Source organism: Urocitellus parryii, chromosome 3 (genome assembly GCF_045843805.1).
Source record: "Urocitellus parryii isolate mUroPar1 chromosome 3, mUroPar1.hap1, whole genome shotgun sequence".
NCBI lineage: Eukaryota > Metazoa > Chordata > Mammalia > Rodentia > Sciuridae > Urocitellus > Urocitellus parryii.
The window spans coordinates 199242333-199263758 of record NC_135533.1 but is presented as its reverse complement, the minus strand read 5'-3'; the positions used below and the strand labels follow the sequence as shown (position 1 = coordinate 199263758).

The following is a 21426-nucleotide window of genomic DNA, read 5'->3' as shown; positions in this document are numbered from 1 at the left end:
CTGACAATAAACATGATAATACAAAAATGTTAGACAGTGCTGAGTGCTTTAGAAAGAATGTATAGGAAAGTAGTAAGATAGTGGTGATGAAAGGAGAGCAGGTGTTATAAACAGGATAGTGGAAAGACCTCAGGGAGCAGCTGGGATTCTAGCAGACTTGAGGAAAGCAAGGAAGCAAACCAAGATGTTAACCGGGGAAAGAGCTTTTTAAGCAGAGGGAAAAGCCAGGAAAAACGCCGGAGGTAGGGGGTAGGAGAGTGGCATGCTCTAGGAAGACTAAGGGCACTCCAGTAATCCCAGAGGCTAAGGAAGCTGAGATAGGAGGATTGGAAGTTCAAAGCCAGCCTCAATAATGGGGAGGCACTAAGGAACACAGTGAGACTGGTCTCTAAATAAAATACAACATAGGGCTGGGGATGTGGCTCAGTGGTAAAGTGCCCCTTAGTTCAATTCCCGATAACCCCCCCTCAAAAAAAAAAAAAAAAGAGTAAGGGTAACAAGGTGGCAGAAACTAGGAAGATAAAGAAGTGTTCAAAGAAGTAAGCGGAGATGGGACTGGACAACTCTGTAAACCACTGCAAGGAAGTTGGTTTTAGTTGGAATGTGAGATTTTAATTCTAAATTGCATGTGGGATTGTCGCCACTTAAAAATGATTTAAAATTATGATATTTGTCTTTTACTTGAAAGCGACCAGAAAATTATATTCTGGACCTTAAAATATAGAAAAGAGGGAAATGTGATGGAGCACAACCCTTCCCGGGTGAGGACTACTCGGGGTGCGACAGCCAGCTAGGCCCCACCCCTGCTCGGAGTGACAGTCCACCAAGACCCGCCCCTCTTCTTCCGGCTCCACCCCCGGCGCAACTACTCCGCGAGGTCCCGCCTCTTCCGCTGAGGTTCCGCCTTTATTCGGTGTGACTACACTAGGCACACCTCTCCCCCTTTTCTGGGCTCGGCTCCCATTACAGGCAATGCGGAGTTAAACCCTCCTCTTCTTTTTTAGGACAAATCCAGGCCCCATCCCCGCCCCATGCCTGGTGAGGCCCCGCCTCTCCCTCCGTGGCCCCGCCCCCACCCGGAGTGACAGCCAGAGAGACCCGCCTCTCCCATCGCGGCCCCGCTCCAACTAGAAGTGATAGCCGGCGAGACCCGCCCCGTCCAGCCAGAGCGGAATAGAGTTTGGGTCCCGACCCGCGCACTACGCCCGGCGCCCCGCGACGCTGGCCCCGCAGGTCCCGTTTACCCCGCCCCACTTCGCTCCGCCCCGCCCCGGTGTCGGCTCTCCTGGCCTCCGGGTCTTGCCGGCTTACGGACCCGCCCCCGAGGACGTGAAGCGCCGTGGCGGCGGTGAGTGAGGGAGGGGGCCCTCGGGGCCCCTACGGTGGCGAGCGGGGCTGTACGTCTGCTGTGACCCGGCTGCCACCCGCGGCGTGTCGCCTCTGGCAGCCTTCCCAGCCTCCCTGCCACCGGGTCGCCTTCTGCACTGCTCCCCGCCGCCCTGCCGCCTGGCTGTCGCGGGGTGGGGAGGTGGGACTGAGGAGACTGTGGGCGGGGCGCTCTGAGGAGAAGGTGTGGGTCGGTGGCGTGGCAGGTGGGGCTGGGAGAACCGAGGTTTGGGGAGGGGTGGGGCACCGGGAGGAGGTTTTAGCGGGAGAACCCTGGAGAGGCCGAAACCTGGGCGGGTAGAGGGGATGGAGAAACTGCGGGCGATCTGGGAGGTCCTTGATTCCTGCTTCCTGGCTGTGGAGTAGGGGTGTCTCAGAGTGGGTTGGCCAGAGCGAACTGTCTGGGTGATGCACTGCCCTTAACTTTGGGGTGATCACGTTTCCAGTCTTGTGGCTGGGACGAATCGTACAGTTTAAATAATGGATTAAGTCGGGCAGTGCCTGGGGCACCAGAGAAATACGGATGGAATGGGATTTTACTCCTCCTACAGGCCTTGGTTTTTTTCTCCTTTCTTTTTTTGGTACCAGGGATTGAACCACTGAGCCCCGGCCTTTTATTTATTTATTTACTTTTTGAGACTGGGTCTCGCTGAGTTGCTTAGAGCCTAACTTGCTGAGGCTGGCTTTGAACTTGTGATACTCCTGCTACAGGCCACTTTTAATTTCCTTGCCGCCTTCACAACACCGGTTTTGGTGTGTACGCTCTTCTGAAATCTATTCCGACATCTGGGAGATTGCATAGAAGTCCCACACATAAAAAATGCAGTTGAGGTTTATTTACACTCCAAACACAGTTGTATCATATTCCCTTAAATCCTCGGGAGTTAAAAAAAAAAATGAAATCTACAATGAGATATCTACTTCTATTTAAAGTCACACTAACCTAGAGAACTAGATATTTTCCAAGGGCTCATTCTGTCCTAAAGCTAAATAATTTTAAGTTCAGTCGTTGATTAAAATTACAACCTTTCTTGTAAGGAAATTCCTCTCACTTTCAACCTGATCAGTGCAACCCTTCATTTTCTCTTACTAAAATATTTCCTGATCTGCTTCAAGACAGTCATTTTGTCATTTTGGTTTCTATTTCTCCTTGAGTGTGAAATAGGTAATCCCACTCTCCCCCCCCCCCAGCACTTTATCACAGAGCTACATTCCTAGCCCTTTTTATTTTTTATTCTGGCCTCAAATTTGCATTCCTCCTGCTTCAGCCTCCTGAGTCCCTGGAATTGCAGGCATTTTCCTGCATGATAGGCTCTAAAGACATCTTTGTGCAGTTCCTTCTTATCCTTTGAATTTGTGATAATTCCTTTTACATTTTTTAAACCCAAACTCAGAATAACATATTCCAGAATAAAGAATTCATTATTCTTTTCCTAATCCTCGTTGAAGTAAGCTCCCACTATCTTCCTCCCTTTGCTCCTCCATGGTTGAACTCACAGTATCTTTCTGTTACTATCATGGTCTTTCCCTCTTGGGGCCAGTGATTTTAGCTAATGTGAAAGCCACATGAATCCAGTTCCTTTGTAGGTCTATCTTTGGCCCTGTGTGCAATTCAGCACACAATAAAGAACAAAATTTGGGATACCTCTCTCTTGGTCTCACGCCCCAGGGCCTATGAGGAACTTGGCTGCTCTGTGTCCTATAGTCATTCTCCACTGCCATCCTGACTGACAATCCTGACTAATGGGGGAAATTGGCAGTGGAAGCAGAAATCATTCTACCCTCCAGTGCTCAGTCTATATGTTGAGTTATTGCTTGCTTTTAGATTAACCCCTCTAGCAACATGTAAAGCCTCCCTACCCCCCTCACTTGGTACTTTGGTTCTTCTTTTTTGTCTAGGATTCATGGTAATGATAGAGCAAACTCCCATTAAGAATCTCTATTAAAAGTGGACTGCAGAACTTAATTTACACTGGAACTTCCACCAAGTTTCTTATTTCCATGGCTTTATACCTTATACTTGTTACTTAGTCCTTTTGGGCTAAGAGAAGAAATGAGACTGAAGCAGGACTCCATAGACCAGTGAACTGCAAGATGAAAATCTCGCAGTAGAACATCCAGGGGCAGCAGTCCCCTGAGAGAGGGTATCCCCAGAAGTTTTAGTGTACAATGGCAGGAATCCCCTCAAAAGAGGGATTACCATGTGGGGGCAAAAGTTTCCTAAGCAGTTGGCACTGCAGGATGGGTCATGGAGATAGGAAGAAGATAATTTAGGTGGTGGGAGAGAGGAATCTGCTTTTAGGTAATCGGGTCTACACATCCATTGTGGCTCAATGGATGTCACAGTCACAGAGAAAAATTGGGATCTCTCTTTCTTGATCCCAACATTGCAAATATTGCTAAGCTTGTCTGCACAATGAATGGCATAGAGTATCTTAAATGAGAATTTAAAAAGTGAGCAAATGTTTATTATGGGTTTCTAGGTTGTCCTCATATACCTGTTTTGAATGGAAATCTGCTTTTAGTATCTCAGAAAAATTATTTTATGACCTGGTAATTATGAATAAGGTGGATTTTTTGATATTCTTGAACTTCAATGTATGCCTATTATATACTCTACTGAACACTTCATTGTCTCCTTAAACTAAGCATTACTTCCGGCTTTTCTCTTTCATCACTCAGATTTAATGTTTTAGTCAGCTTTTTCCTTGCTGTGATCAAAAGACCTGACAAGAACAATTTTAGGAGGAAAAGTTTATTTTGGGGCTTATGGTTTCAGAGGTCTCAATCCATAGAAGGTAGGCTCCATTTCTTGGGACTTGAGGTAAGGCAGAATATCGTGGAGGAAGAATGTGGCAGAGGAAAGGAGCTTGGAACATGGCCACCAAGAAGCAGAGAGAGAGAGTATGACTGTACTCTCCAGAGACAAAATATATACCCTGAGGCACATTCCCAGGGATCTACCTCCTCTGGCCACACCTTACTTACCTTCAGTTAATTCCTGTTGGGGATTAATTCACTTATTTGGTTAAGCCTCTTATAGCACAATCATTTCATCTCTGAACTTTCTTGCATTGTCTCAAACATATCTTTGGGGTGACATCACAGATTTAAACCATAACAATTATTTCTAGGTTGGAAGCCTTGGAGTTATCCGTAATAAATGAAGACTTTTCTGGTTCTTAGATGTCCTCCCCAGATAGTTAATGCCCCCTTGTATGCATACTCCTTGTATTCTTTTTTTTTTTTTGGTGGGGGTTGGGGTGGCCAGGATAGGATCAGGTGGGAGGGGTGCTGAGAATTGAACCCTATAGGTCTTGTGCATGCTAGGCAAGAGTTCTACCACTGATCTACATCCTTAGCTCTCTTTGGTTCTTGCTAGTGTATGCATTCAGTGTATTAAAATTATTTTATGTATACTTGCTTCTGCTACTAGACAGAGGCCTCCTCAAAAGGAAGATGTTAGACTTATTTTATCTTTAGACTCGCTTATGACTTGGTACATAAATGTTTATTGTGCTTGTTATTTCCATTTTGAAGGTGATGAAGTTAAGACTGTATTCTACTGGTAAAGTAATATTATGTTTACTGGCATATATAATATTTTTATTATGAAAAATTTTAGTTAAGAATGTTGAAGGAACCATGAAGAGCATGGTGCAGTGTAATATAATCCCTGTAATCCCAGCTACTTGGGAAGCTGAGATAGGAGGATTGCAAGTTTGAGGCCAGCCTCCACACTTAGTGAGGGCCTGTCCCAAAGAAAGAAAGAAAAAAAAATTGAGGATGTAGTTCAGTGGTTAAAGTGCCCTTGGGAGCAATCCCCCATACAATAGGGAAGGAAGGAAAGAAAGAAATAATACCATGAAGCACACCCATATTCTCATCCTCTGTATTTACCTATTAAAATCTATATTACTCCAACACAGAATCCTCTACTCATAAACTCACAGGGTCTCTGTCCATTTGCTAAAATGTAAACTATATCATTTTTTATTTGTAGATGACTACAGCTTATGAACATGGCCCATTCTCCCTCTGCTCTGGTGAGGCCAGACTTCTTTTCATATGCTGCCTTGTTCAGGCTTTATTTATTTTATACGTATCCCCCCATATAGAACATGCTTCCCCCTTTGCTTGATCTAAAACTTTAGTGCATTAACTGTTCTTACCACATTATTAGTTATTTGAATGGGAGAATTGATCTCATTTGCATCTGTTTTTCTTTTTAGAACCTCACATGTGGACCATTAATTTGGCAGGTATCTAAATCGCATTCCTGATGCATTTGTAGTATAATTTGAATCCAGCGTTGATTTATTAGACATATATTGCCCCAAACACAACCTGTGCTGTTAGGAGGGAGATGTTGATCAGTTTAAGACAGACAACTTGGATCTATTTGATATTGCTGCAAGATTGAAATTTCACCAAGAAAAGAAAGGTGGTATACAGGTAGTTATTCAGAATGGGTTACTCCCTCTGTGATTGTTCATATGTGTTGATTTGCATTTGTACTTTGGAGTCATTAAAACTGTTATGAAATGAAAAATTAGAATAATAGTACTAAAGTCTAAAAATCACCCTGATTGGGGGGAAGGGATCACAGGGCTGGATCTACAGAAAAACCATTTTAAAGGGAGGACTTTAGGCCTTAGTGGCTCATTCCATTTGCGGGTCTCCAAGTTGACTCCAGTACTTTGCAAGCTCCGTAACAGAGGTAAAGATGGTCTCACCGAGAACAGTAGGGAAACTGGGAAGGAGGCTGGGGCCCGGAGAAGTTTATGTTTAGTTTTGGATATGTTGAAACTGATGTTTTAGTGAGAGTTTCTAAGTGTTGCACATTCCTGATAAAGCACATCTTAGAGACAGATTGCAAGGACATCAATGCAGAGGTTACAATTTGAAGTTAAGAAAACGAAAGTGATTTTAGAGGGAGAGATTGCATAAAAGGAAGGCAGAAGTCTAGAGATTATAGCTTGGACACCATTTGCAGATAGTACTGGGAAAAGGCAGAAATAGGGAAAGGAGTTTACAGAGATAGAGAACCAAGATAGTAAAGCATCCTGGAGGCTGGAAAAAGAGTCTATAATTTGATTTTAAATTGGGTATTTAATTTTCTGTGCAATTAGAGAAATGCAAATCAAAACTACTCTAAGATTTCATCTCACTCCTGTCAGAATGGCAGGTATTAAGAATATAAACAACAATAAGTGTTGGCGAGGATGTGGGGAAAAAGGTACACTCATACATTACTGGTGGGACTGCAAAATGGTGCAGCCAATATGGAAAGCAGTATGGAAAGCTCTTGGGAAACTTGGAATGGAACTGCCATTTGACCCAGCTATCCCTCTCCTCTGTCTATACCCAAAGGACTTAAAAACAGCATACTACAGGGACATAGCCACATCAATGTTTATTGCAGCACAATTTACAATAGCTAAACTGTGGAACCAACCTAGATGCCCTTCAGTAGATGAATGGATAAATAAAATGTGGTATTACTCAATGGAATATTACTCAGCAATAAAGTGAATAAAATCATGATACGTGCAGGTAAATGGATGCCGTTGGAGAAGATAATGCTGAGTGAAGTTAGCCAATCCCAAAAAACCAAATACCAAAATTTTTCTCTGATATAAGGAGGCTGATTATAGTGGGGTTGGGAGAGGAAGCATGGGAAGATAAGTTGAACTCTAGATAGGGCAAAGGGGAGGGGGAAAAGGGATGGGGCAAGGGGTGTAAAAAAATGGTGGAATGAGATGGACATCATTACCCTAAGTACATGTATGAAGGCATGAATGGTGTGAATATACTTTGTATACCACCAGAGATATGAAAAAAATGTGCTGTATATGTGTAATATGAATTGGAATGCATTCTGCTGTTATACATAACAAATTAGAATTTTAAAAAATTTAAAAAAGAGGGTTTTCTACTTTATATCCTCAATAACAAACTCAAGAGTTTGTAAAATATCACTTACTCTAACAATTTATTAAAAGTGCCCCCCCAAATAATAATTTTCTATGCTTTTTAAGAGTTAGTTAATATTTTTAACAGCAAATATGGGCTATTGCAATGAGAGCATTGCTGTGGTTTGTTTATGGGTGTGTCACTTAGAGGTCCTTGTGTTAAGGGCTTGGTCCCAGCATGCAGTATTGTTGGAATCTTCAGGAGGTAGGAGCCTAGTGTGAAGTTCTCAGGTTATGGGGGAGTACCCTCAGTGGAGATTGTGGGACTCCAACCCCTTCCTGTTTTATCTTTGCTTCCTGGGTCATAAAGATGATTGGTTTTACTCTGCCACATGTGTCTGCGACAATGTGCTACCCTCAGAAAGGCCCAAAGCAATAGGACACCTGATTTGGACTGGAACCTCCAGCACCATGAACCAAAAATAAATTCTTTATTTTATAAGTTATTTACCTCAGGTATTTTGTTATAGTAACACAAAACTGACTAATACAAGCCTCTTTAAGTGCATCATGATTTACTTGGTAAATTTCTATGCTGTGGCTAATTATTTTACTGTCACCCTTATCACACTTATTCTTGCTGGTAAGAGCTGGAACTTGATCTGAGACAGTTAAAGTTTTCTCTGAAGAGTTTAATTCTAGGATCTTATTACTTTGTATATAATATTATAGTAGCCAGTAATAAATATGGCACTTAATTTTGCATGCCTACTTTGTGACAAGGGCCATGCTGTACATGTGTTATTTCATCACACACTAACCCAATGTGGTCTGTGCTTTCATTGTTTCTACTTTTCAGAAGAGAATAAATTGTCTAAAGCCACATAACTAATAGGTTATGAGTTGAACTTGAATGTAGGTGTGTCTACTCCAGAGGTCAACCATTGTAGTCTAATAATTTTGAGACAGATTGTAATAAAAGGCACAATTATACCAAAGCCCAAACTACTGGAAGTAAAGGAGCTAAATTAATCAGAATAATCTAAACTGCTGTGTCCTTTGGTTCCCCCCATGTGTAATAGACTCAAACATAATAGATTTCTCACGATGGAACAGTTCAAGGCAGTTTTCTGGATTGGTGGGCGGCTCACCTCTTTAGGTCAATTAGGGAGTCAGACTTTGCTCCCTAATTTGTGGGGCCCATGAAAAGGGAAACAAAACATGAAGGAGGCATGACCACATCCCTGGATTGGAGCTGGCATTCACTACTGCCCATATATCATCGGTAGGATTTTGTCCCATGTCCACCTGATGCCAGTAGGCTGGGAAATATGGTCCAGATATGTGCTTAGGCAAAGAAGGGGAGGACAAATTTCAGACAGGAGGAACTCTGCTACAGGAACCAAGAAAAAAAATTGGGTAGAGAATTAGAAGTAGAAACCTAGTGAAGAACTTGAATATTCTTGTGATATTCATCTGAATGCATCTTAAAAATCCAAGTCCTGGGGCTGGGGTTGTGGCTCAGTGGCAGAGCACTTGCCTAACACGTGTGAGGCACTGGGTTCGATTCTCAGCACCACATTCAAATAAATAAAATAAAGGTATGGGTTCATCTGCAACTAAAAAAAAATTTAAAAAAACCGATGCAAGTCCTTTTTGAGTTCATTTCAGCCAATAGACTTAATTTCATAGATTTTTAATTTTACAGATTGGTAAGGACTACTTATTATTAATTTTTTACTAAATTAATTACAGATTAGGAATATTTGGTATTCATAAAATAAAATTAGTATGTGTGTTAGCATATACCTGAGACATTCAATGTCCAAATCACAGCAATATATTTCTAGGGTTCACTGAAACCTCTGATGCAGTAATCTATTAAAATGTCTGGCTGTTTTTCAGGGCCTGTCTTTGTTACAATGATTAATCTGCAGATACATGCATGTAGATGATTGGAATTCCCCAAATTGTCTAGAAAGACCCTCAATCAAATCCTTGCCTGTATTGCATTCAATTGGTGATTTGAGCTTGAAGTTTACTTTTTGGTTGTTGAATATTTTTTGTTAGTTTTTGTTATTGGTGTTTATTGGCCATTTTACTTATTTTTGAAAACATTTAATACTGCATTGGGCCTAAGGATTCTGTAAATGTTTTCACTTTGTCATTTTGTTTTTAACTCTGTCCTGTGTCATCTTCAGTAAGAGTTGTATGGTAATTAAAAATTAAGATTAACAGTAGGAAAAAATGAAGGATTTAAATATCTCTAATGACTGTTTTCTCTATTTTTAAGCTCTGTATCATGGAAAATTAATGTTTTTTCTATTGTGAGATTAGCAAAGTAACTTCATCATTTGATTTTTTTAAAGAGTAAATTGTAGGACTATTGGAATAATTAAGTGGAATAATATATGTAGGCACTTAACATAGTGTCTCACTTACAGTGAGCCTTCAGTAAAAGAAAATTAATGCTGAAAAGGAATGTCTGCTTACTAAAAAGAGAATTGATATGCTCCAGATCCTAGATCATTATCTGCAATCATTTCCTTCTGCCTTATACTATTATAGTCATATTTTTTGGTTGGGGTGGGTATCAGGGATTGAACTTGGGCACTCGACCACTGAACCACATCCCCAGCCCTGTTTATATTTTATTTAGAGACAGGGTCTCACTGAGTTGCTTAGTGCCTCGCTTTTGCTGAAGCTGGCTTTGAACTCATGATCCTCCTGCCTCAGCCTCCTGAGCCGCTGGGATTATAGGTATGCATGTGCCACTGCACCCGGCATCCTTACATTTTTTTAAATGGGTATGTGCTAGTGACGAATCCTCTCCAGTTTTGTTTGTTTGAAAATGTTTTTATTTCTATTATTCTTTTCCCCCACTGTACTAGGGATTGAACCCAGGGCCACAATACACTGAAAACTACATCCCAACCCTTTTAATTTTTTTTTTTTTTTTTACTTTTGAGACAGGGTCTCACTAAGTTGCCCAGGCTGACCTCAAACTTGCCTCTTCCAGCCTTACCCTTGCTCCCTAGTGGTTGGAATTACCTTTATGTAATTCCACCATGTCGCCTGTCTTATTCTTAGAGCATATTTTGGTGAAGGATACAGTCTTGGGTTGACCATAATGTTCTCTTGGACTGTTGAAGATGCGCATATGGTTTAATTTGAAGATACCATGGCTTTCATTTTTTTTTTTTTTACTGCTAAGTTAGCAGTCAGTCTAATTATTTAGTGTTTTGTCTTATTTTTAGTGCTTTTAATTTTTTTTTCTGTCTCTTGGGTTTTCTGTGCTTTTACTATGCTGCTTCCTTTGTATTTATCCTGGTTGCAGTATATAGAGATTTATATATTTTGTCTGGGGAAGTTCTTTGTCAGTATTTCTTTAGATACAGCTTTTGCCCTAATACATTCCTTCTTTACTTCTATGACTCGCCATTTTTCTTACTCTTTTCTATCTTCCTTTTTTTTTTTTTTTTTTTTTTAGCTCTCAGAGCTTCATTTTGGGTATTTTTCTTACACTTCATCAATTTTCCTCTTTAGCTTTGTCTAATTTTCTGTGATTTTGACTCTTATATGTTTAAATTTTAGAATTTCCACTAAAAACATTTTCCAGTTCTTTGCCAAAATTCTCAGTCTAAGATAATTACTTCAAAGTCTGTTCTAGCTAACTCCATTATTTGGATTTACTATGTAATTGTTGATATTATTGTTTCTTTTCATTTTCATGTATAATAAGTTATCTTCTGATTGAAATGATATGAACCTAGAATTTAATTTCTATCAAAAATGATTTTTTGATTCACAGTTATCTTTAGGATGAAATCTTTTAAGGTCCTTATTCATAGTAGGGATTTTATCTGACTCTTTCTCTGATGAGCTCTACTAATCACACCATCCCCAAGTCTCTCATGGCCAGTAGAAGTCCTTCTTGGCTCCTTCTTCCCAAATTGGCAGAGGCTTCTGGGAAACTGCAGATACTGAGCTTCCTCTCTGTTTCTTCTTATGGGCCTCAGAATTCTCACAGCCCTGTTTGCTTTCTGATATTTGCAGGTTTTTTTTTTTTTTTTTAAAAAGCGCGCGCGCGCATGTGTGTGTGTGTGTGTGTGTGTGTGTGTGTGTGTGTTGTTTAATTGTCTTTAGTGAAAGAGTTTGTCTGAACCTCCTAATCTGTTGTCCTAGAAGTAGAGGTTTGGGCTTACCTTCTCACTATTAATGACATATTAATGTCACTTTTAGAATGTGTAGTTTTGGGGGACTTACATAGCAGTGTCTCTGCCTATGTAAGTTATCCCATCTCTGTGGGATGACTGCAATAGTCATAATTTTGTAATGACCATTTAGTACCCATTAACGTTTTTCTAAGTCATTTCATTTAGTCTACATTTGTCAGCTTCTATAGATTTTTACCTCCAATCTGTCCTTACTGCTAAGGCCAGTACAAGCTCTTTCTAAACTATTCTAATGGCTTCCTAACTGGTCTCCCACACTCTAGGCTGAGCCTTTCTGATCTGTAATTGCTCACAGTAACTCAGTTCCCTGCTCTGATCTATTGGTGACTCCCCTTGTGCATTGGACAAAGCCCATTTCCTTTGTAACCAGGGGTCCTACTTAGATACCAGCTCATTCCCATCCTTTCTTCCCCTACACAGAGTTAATGCTCCAGTCATACCTAACAACTTGAGTTTCTCTGAGCCTATTGCTTTTTTCCCATCATTATTTTATAGGGAAATACTATTTCTTCTTCTTCGAATACCATCTACTGTCAATCTGACCCATTCAGTCTTCTTTCTTATCTTGTGTTTGAGCACCTTTTGTAGTTTTCTTTTACCCAAATTGCTCTCCTTCCATGTTCTGAGCTGCTTACAAAAAAGGTTGGTTTTCTCTGGTCAGCCTGGCTCATACATGTGCTTTGTCCTATTGGTTGAACCTCTCATGTAACTGTTAGGATCAGAATTTTGCTTTATCTTGGAAATCAGAATTAGGTATAATTAAGAGAAAGTGAAATCAGCCTGTAGCATATTTATTTGCCAGAATAACTCATTTTTACTTTTCATTTTAATTTTCAGCAAGTTTGTCAAAGATGAAAGTGACCTTATCAGCTTTGGATACTTATGAGAGTTCTTTCACACCTTTGGTGGTCATAGAACTTGCTCAGGATGTCAAAGAAGAAACCAAAGAATGGCTAAAAAACAGAATTATTGCTAAAAAGAAAGATGGAGGTGAGTATCATGTCACTACTAAAACTTAGTCATGCTCAATGACTAAAAGTGTATTTGCAAATGTGCTTTACAATTTTTATTGATGTTTTATTTGCTAATGTTTATTTTCACTTTATTATCTACCTAGGATTTGAAATGAGTCCTTAAATCAAGATTAAACTGTAAATTCCCTTTAGCCTGTAAGCAATATGAATGGTTTTTTCATAACTCTTATTGATATGCCTACTATAGTACTTAGTGCATAGTAGGAGCTTAATAAATATATGTGAAATGAATGAACAAGTATCTGTTGAGTGTTCTTTGTGTGTCAGTTGTATTGCTAAGAAAACTCAGAGAAGTCTCTGCCTGCTAGGATGTTTGTCAGGATAGGGAGACTGAATGCTACTTCCCAAAAATTTTAAGTAAAAAAATAAAGTTAGTGGAGAGCAGTCACAAAACAGTGTATGATACTTACACATGAATCATATGTACACATACTGTAAAGATAAAGGGAAGTGTGGATGAAACTTTGGCAGTGCTTTTTGGAATGGCAAGGGATGGCCTAAAGCACCTAGGTTTAGCCCTCTCTTGAACAGGGGTTAGGTGTGGGTGACAAGGTAGGGCGTGTTTTACATAAGCAAACATTTTATAAGGTACCAAAAATAGTACCTTAAACTGCACCAAATACTGAACTAAACTTAAACTCTTTTTTTAAAAGTAACTGTAAATCAAAATGGATTTTTTCAAAAGAGAATTTAAACATTTTTTAAATAATTGTACCCAAAGGAAAGAAAAACAAAAGTATTTGCTTGCTGCAATTTGAGGTGTTTCACTGGACTTGAATTCCTTCTTTAACCTCCAGTGATTTAAGAATATTTGTAGCATCTTAGATTAAAAGACTCCAGTTTACTCCCAGCCTCCTTTCTGTTGGTGTGTGCTTTTGGGACACTTTGGGGACAGCATCTCTGCACTGTCTTTGTCTTCCAGTAAAGGCAGTGCATCTACTTTAGTATCTCCTTTTGTTTTCTTCTGGACTCCTATTAAAGTGATGATAAAAATAAAAGGACCTTTTAAAAAGGTATATTAATCTCTAGGATATATAAAGAACTCAAAAAACTTAACACTAAAAATACAAATAACCCAGTCAATAAATGGGCTAAGGAACTGAACAGACACTTCACAGAAGAAGAAATACAATTGATAAACAAATATATGAAAAAGTGTTCAACAACTGTAGCAATTAGAGAAATGCAAATTAAAACTACTCTAAGATTTCATCTCACTCCTATCAGAATGGCAATCTTCAAGAATACAGGCAACAATAAATGCTGGTGAGGATGTGGGGAGAACGATACACACTCATACATTGCTGGTGGGACTGCAAATTGGTACAACCACTATGGAAAGCAGTTTGGAGATTACTCAGAAAACTGGGAATGGAACCACAATTTGACCTAGCTATCTTACTTCTTGGTTTATACCCAAAGGACTTAAAATCAGCATACTATAGTGATGCAGCCACATCAATGTTTATAGCAGCTCAATTCACAACAGCTAAACAATGGAAGCAACCTAGATGTCCCTCAATAGTTGAATGGATAAAGAAAAAGTGGTATATATACTCAATAGAATATTACTCAGCTTTAAAGAAGAGTGAAATTATGGCATTTGCCAGTAAATCATGCGAAGTGAAATAAGCCAATCCTAAAAAACCAAAGGCCAAATGTTTTCTCTAATATACAGAGACTAAGGAAGAATAGCGTTACCTTAAATTAGGTAGAGGGAAGTGATAGGAGGAGAGGAGAGGGGATGTGGGAATAGGAAAGATAGTAGAATGAAACAGACATTACTACTGTATGTATATATGTGACTGCATGACCAATATTCTGCAGCATGTACACTCAGAAAAATGAGAAATTATATCCCATCTATGTATGGTATATCAAAGTGCATAAATGTATTCTACTGTTATCTGTAACTAATTAAAACAAATTTAAAAATTAAGAAAAAAAATAAAAGACCTAAATCCACACTGACAAAGAAGAAAGGAGAAGATAAAACAATAACAGAATTGTAAAAGCTAGAAAATAATAGGATGAGTAGTAACTTGACTTCACAAAGTTGAAAAAGGTGGGACTTAACCTGGTAGGGGAGAAAATTTAGAAGCAATTTGGTTTATGCTACAGAACACCCCCTCCAAAAAAATAAAAAACCCTCAGGAATTAGGGATATCAGAGACCTGTGGACTGGAGGAGAAGAGTAGTACCAAGGAAAAAAGAGGATTGGTGATCTACTTAAGGAATATATCACTGGATCCCTTCAGTTTTCTACCTCACCAGCAGAAGACCTGGGATTCATTCTCTGGAGAAGGTCAGATGCTTGGTTTTTGGCATAGGGGTTCTAGGCACAGTTGGAGCAGAGATCCATACTTGAAAATAAGGTACTGAGTACCATTCCCCTTCTACCACCCACCATTCTCATACTTCATTCAGTTTCCAAAATACTAGAAGCCAGAGTCAGACCACCTAGGAAGCAGTCTTTCTCTGGAGAATCTAACCCATTTAAACAAAATAACTGAAGGTGCCAAAATCAGGAGGTTGCCAATGGAAAATGACTTGGCCATTCCAGCTTGCGTTAAAAGCCATCTCCGATAGGCTCTATCTAAGCACTCAGAACTTCTATTTAGCTTCTTAGAACTCCTTTTCTCAAGCATATAAAAGAAAGATCACCAAACTTCTGAGGAAAATTGCTTATATGAAAGAGAAAGCTAAAGCTAAACAGACAGGTAAATGCAACAAATTGTGAAGGAGAAAACCAAAGGCGAATAGAAATCTCAGTCATCAGAGTTATGAAAAGAAGTAACATCTATAAATCAAGAATAGGATTTCATAAAAATGGGGAAAAAAGCAACTCTTAAGAAGTGAAAATATGAAATCAAAGTTTAAAAATTCATTAAAATGGTTAGAAGATAATGTTGATTAAAAATATCCAAGAACAAAAAGGTATAGAATTGGAAATTATGGGAGGAGGTAAAAATAAAGACTGATCCAAATGGTACACATCTGAATAAAAGGAATTCTAGAAAAAGACCAGGGGGAAAAAAGAAGAAATCATCAGAAAAAAACTGGAGACTCCAAGTCTCAAAGGGCCCATCTAGTGACTGGCACTGTCGATGAAAATGGCATAGTCTTGGGAAATTTCAGAACCCCGGGGAATGAGAAAAAACAAGAACACACCCAGAAAAAAGGAAATAGGCCAGATGTAAAGTATAAGACTTCTTAACAAAAACATTAGAAGGCAGTGGTGTCATTTCTTTATTCCTGAAAGAAAGGTTTTTGATCTAAAATTCTGTACCAACTAGTTGCCTAAAGGTGTAAGGGCAGAGTCAAGGAAGGTTCTCTGAAAAGATGATGTTGACAGCGTATCTTTCGTGTCAGTGAATCAAGGGGAGACAGATGATTGGCAGACAGTTTGGGGGAATGATTTAGATATATAATAACTAAGAAAGTAATAAGAGAGCAACTTTTAGGAAAATGGAAAGTACACGCAAAGTTCAGCCATAAATGACATGTAATCATAATATGTAAATAGTGACTATTGAGGAAAAGCGTAACATAACTGCATTGTGAGAATGGGGATGTAGGAATGGTGAATGCACATGGTGAAGGTTGGGAAAATGGGAGCTAAATCCTCATCTTGCTAGACTTAAAATGAAAAAAAATCAAGAAATACCTCTCTAGGCAATATGATCTGGTGATATGAAAGCAAATAATAAACGAATCACCTGAACAATTTGAAGGGGACGGTAACTTGGGGCAGGGAGATGGGGACTACTGTCTTTCAAAATAAGACATTAACAAAGGATTCTTTGAACTTACTCCATTTCCTACTTCCTCAGTAGGGTGAGGGTAACTTTCCTCACACACTCACTGTGTCAGTTTGGGTCCTTTAAAAAAGAGATACCACGATGGGATTTGAATACACCAGAGCTTTACTAAGGGAAAGATTTGTAAAAAGATAAAGAGAATGGAACAGGAATAGATCTGACACTTGTGAGAGAGGCAAGAGAGGAAGACCCTGAAAGCATAGCATAATTCTGAAGTGTCAGCCAGGCTTTAGGTTTCCCTTTAAAGGAGAACCATGTTGAGCAGGAATGGCCTTGCTCCAGAGTCTCCTGTGTATTCAGCCAGTGGCTCAGAGCAGCCAGAAGCAGCATGGCTAGCACCAGCTCCTCCAAGCAGATTCTCCTGGAGTAGGGCACCTGGTGGCCACCATACTCACTACCCTGTTATCAATACCCTTTGCATTTCGAGAAGAGAAAATTAGCATTTTGGTGACTTGTTTTGTATTTCTCTTAATGTGAATGAGGTTAATGATCTTATACTTAAGAGCCATTTGTACTTTTTCTCTATAATTTGAATATACCTTTTATTAAAAATTTTAATACCTCTATTGTAAATTACCTAAATAATAGTGTCATAATACATTAATCTTAATAAACTAATCTATTTGATAAGTAAATTATATATTTTTTTGAAATTATAAATTTTAAAAATAATATAATTTTATTCATTATCCAATTATATGGTTAATGTCTGTCAACTATTTCTACAGAACTCATAGTAAAGAAGTAAACAGTTGGCTGCAATGACATCACCTGTAGTCCCAGCTACTCAGAGGGTAGGGCCAGGAGCATCCCTTGAGCCCAAGAGTTCAAGGCCATCCTGGGCAACTTAGTGCTTACCCTGTCTCAAATTAAAAATAAATAAATAAATAAACAAACAAACAAACGAACGAACGTACCTTGGAAAGTTTGATGTAGGTAAAAATAATTAGAAAAAAATTCCTTTTCTCTGTTATCTTTTGAGTAATGATTATATATACAATATTATTTTTAATGTTTTGGGAAAATAGTGATAATTTTGAAAAATTTTCTGGGTGTGGTTGTGCATGTTTTAATTCCAGGTACTTGGGAAGCTGAGGATCACAAATTCAAGATAGTAAGACTCTGAATTAGGGAAAAAAAGTATATTAAGATATTTATAGAAAAATCATTAAAAAGTTACATTGCTTGAATTCTTTAATATTTATCTTTTATAATACTTCTTATAGTCTAGTGTAGTTATATTACATTTATGACTTTTTTTGCTAGTGTATGTTATTTAATTTTAATTTTCTTACATTTTAGTCCATTAGGCTTATATTAGGAAATTTTATCTTTTTACTCTGTATTTTTACTTATAACTGTTTTATACTTAAAGCTAATGAACATTGGATTCTCGTCTCAACTGCTCATTTGAATAAATGGCAGACCACTTACTGCTACATTTTCAGTTTTTACTTTAACACTTTATAAAGATTGACTATCCAAAACTTCTATTTTTTTTATTTCCTTGGAATATAGACTTAAATTGTTAATATAATTTCTTCTCCTTCTACCAGACTAGATATATACTCATTTAGAAGGTTTTCATTTTTGAAAATTGTATGTTTGTCTCTTTCTAAGGTTGTGCTAATCTTTTGTTTTTGAAGGTGCCCAATTGTTGTTTAAACCACTGTTAAATAAATATGAGACAGAAACACTGGAACATCACAATCTGTATCTTGTTGGTGCCTCCCAGATCAGACTGTTACTGGGGGCAGAAGCAGTGGGATTGGTAAAAGAGTGCAATGATAACACCATGAGAGCCTTCACTTACGGAACTCGACAGAACTTCAAAGGTTTTGATGGTGAGCCCCACGATATTTTGTTTGTATCATAATCTTCTTATTGCAAAAAAGTTTTTGATGAATGGATTAGGAGTCTTTCTAGTAAAGGATCATATTAGTGAATATTTTAGGCTTTGTGGGCCAGTTGTCTCTGCTGCACTTAATACTGCCATGGTAGAGCAGAGAAGAAGCTTAGACCCTTAAGTAAATGAAGGGATGAGGCTGTTTTCCAACAAAATTTTATTTGTAAAACCAGGTGGCAGACTAGTTTGACTCATAGTCCATACTTTACCACCTCTGGAATAGAAAACACCCTGGAATAGATGGACATATGTAACTTTTTTACAGTATCCTATACTAATGTTCATAGTGATGAATATCCATTGGCTTGATACAGAAAAATCCTGTAAGAAACACCATAGTGGTTCTGTATCTTTAAAACATCATTTCCTGAAGTTTTTGGCTCCTACTGAATATGGTAGGGTAAGTGATTATGTCCTGGCCTTCCGGAGGAAAGGGAATGTTTTCTGGAAAGCAGCAGGAAGTCAGAGTAGCTTTATCAGGAGCAGTGTTTGGCTTCAGAATCAAGCTGACCCCTTCAGAGCTTTCAGAGTTAGAAGATGTGATTAGACTTCTTCAGACCAATTCTGGATTTTTATTCCTTAGTGACTTAATGAGCCAGGTGAAATTTACCTCATTTAAGAAGAGTCACCTGTCAAAAGGAACTCTGTTTTCTTATCAGACTTGGTTCTTTCTTTCACATTTGCCTCCAGAATGGAGTCTTGAGAGTTTGAAAGAGGAGGTTTTCCCATTTGGGAGTCTCTGGTACTGTTAGAATTCAAGAATATATTGCCTCCCACTGAGATCAAGCAAGTGTTTGCTGTTTGAATGTTTGGAACATACTACATAATAACTATTAAAATGATTGAAGAATTGTAGTGTGAGAAAGCATGACCAAATATTTTTATTCTTATGAAATATCTATGAAGCTTTATGTTCTGTTTAATTTACCAGTTTCATACTTTGGTTACTCTTTATGTTAATTGTTATTGCTTATATCATTATAATATCAAGTAATTTAGATATTGCTTAGCTTAACTTTGATTGTTACTGAGAAAACATATATTTTTGTTTTATTTTAGATAACAATGATGATTTCCTCACAATGGCAGAATGTCAATTCATTATCAAACATGAACTTGAAAATCTTAGGGCTAGAGATGAAAAAATGATCCCTGGCTACCCCCAGGCAAAGTTGTACCCAGGAAAGTCATTATGTAAGTCATTATAGCAACCAGTTTTGTGAATACACATTCTGATGAAATTATTTTATTGGCTACATATTTTTGACAGATTTTCCTTATAGATTGCATCTTTTATAGTCATGAAGTATTAGTCTTCATCTTGTTTACTGTTTTGTTAAGGTTGCTGTGTTCAGTTTTTTTCTTGTAGTTCTTGCTTTAAGTTTGCATGTGCTGGGATTTTTTTTACCCATCTTTTTTTAGTACCTCTGAAGGTTGTTTTAGGTGGATCTCTCATATTAGGATATAGTTGGATTTTGCTTGCATTCTGACCTGAGGACTTTTTTTTTCTTTCTTTTAACCAAATGATTTTTTAATTTGTTTTTGTGGTCTTTGTGGTCAAATCCAGAGCCTCGTGCATGCTAGGCAAGCGCTCTACCACTGAGCTACACCCTTATACTACTTAAGTAAATGACCTGTTTTGTGTTGAGATATCTTATTCAATATTATGTTGTCTGTTGAAATTGCTTATTTCTGTGCTTAAAAAAATATTTTGCTATCTGGGGTGTGTCATCTTTTCTCACATTTCAATGGAAAAGGCTAAGAAATACATTTTTTTCAAATAATGAATTTATATTAATATACCCAATTCAAATTTAACATTATGGAATTTTACTTAATTTCTTTGATTTTATATTTGTATTTCTTTTCACTTTGAAAATCTTGATTCTTAATAACATTACTATAATTACTAATTTACTTTATCTTACGTTTTACATAAAATAACTTGTAAAATCATGCTAATTTCAACATTAACAATACCAGTGAGTAAAGTTTAAGATTTGTTTCTGTCTTTCTTTGTTCTTCTACTGTCTCTAGTTAAAATCTAATCTGTTTTTTTTTTTTTTTAACTAAAGGTTTGGTAGAATTCCTTTAAGAAATCATCTGGTTTGATGTTTGTTCATGGGTTAGGGTTTGAACAATTTTCTCTGAATCATTTGTAGAAGGGTGTATTTCGACTTTCCATTGCTCCTGGGGTCAACTTGGATAAATTCTATTTTCTTAGAAAAGTTTTTATTTTCCGTAGGCTTCTGCTATGTTTCATTTCTACCTTTTATTTGTGTTTTTTTCTTTTTCCTTTTAGTGTTTGTGGTTTCCTTGTAATATTTTTTCAGAGCTCTATGCTATTTTCTTTGTGATTATTAGTTATTTTTTTAATGAATCCCTGTTCTTTCCAGACTGGTGGCTATCTTTTTGATTTTGAAGGGAAGTGTGTATTTTGGTGAGAGGGGTGACTGGAGGTCTCTATGGGGGAACTGTCAAAATGGGAAGCTTAGCTCTGCCCAGCAATGCATTCTTGAGTCATCTGGGGCTCTGCAGAGAGCCCCTGTGGAGTCCTGTTCTTGCAGAGTTCTTTGATTGGGTTTGGCCTTTAGGCCTATTTTGGGCTGACCACAGCTCCAGACTTAGTCATTCTCCATCCTGGGTTCTAGCGGGCAGTTCCTTCTTCCAATATGCCTTTTTTCCTCTCTAGCTTCACCTTGTCTAGCTGTGGGGCAGACATGCTCCAGGAGTTCACCGTGCATCCTCATGTGCCTGCATGCTGGCCAGGGGGACAGCCATCCCACAGTGTCTAGGAGAACCCTGCTCTTTGCCTGCTTGGTCCAGGTTTGCAGAGGTGTGGGTGCCTTAGCTTACCCTGAGCTATTTTCAAGGCTTTTTATAGTAGTTTAGGATTTGAGTTTTAAGTTTATTTTTCTATATTTTTGTCAAAGATAGGGGTTTCTATTTCATGTTTTTTTTTTCTTTCTGTTTTTAGTTCGGTATCATGAACAAAAATGGGGCAGTGGTGTCTTTCTGCTACTCTTAGTAACCAGGAATTCTACATTCTGTATTTAAGTAGTTATTTGGTACTAAGATTTTTAATCTTCCTTAATCTCTTGGTGGATGGACATGTTTTCAGACACAGCT

At 38.3% G+C, this 21426-nt stretch overlaps 1 protein-coding gene across 3 annotated transcripts in view; it reads left to right on the top strand.

Moving 5' to 3' along the window:
• The first annotated feature begins 953 nt into the window (after positions 1–953).
• The window catches only part of Ano10 (anoctamin 10), a 180295-nt gene continuing 159822 nt past the window's right edge, over positions 954–21426 (top strand). Inside the window, exons 1-4 of one of the 3 annotated variants that reach the window (XM_026408071.2) lie at positions 954–1348; positions 12374–12526; positions 18038–18235; positions 19357–19491. In XM_026408071.2, the coding sequence (XP_026263856.1) occupies positions 12388–12526; positions 18038–18235; positions 19357–19491 (472 nt within the window). In that variant the 5' untranslated portion in view covers positions 954–1348; positions 12374–12387. Of the gene's footprint in view, positions 1349–1429; positions 1529–10041; positions 10062–12373; positions 12527–18037; positions 18236–19356; positions 19492–21426 lie in introns of those variants that run through there. The other 2 variants (XM_026408072.2, XM_077795673.1) reach the window with 2 other exon arrangements.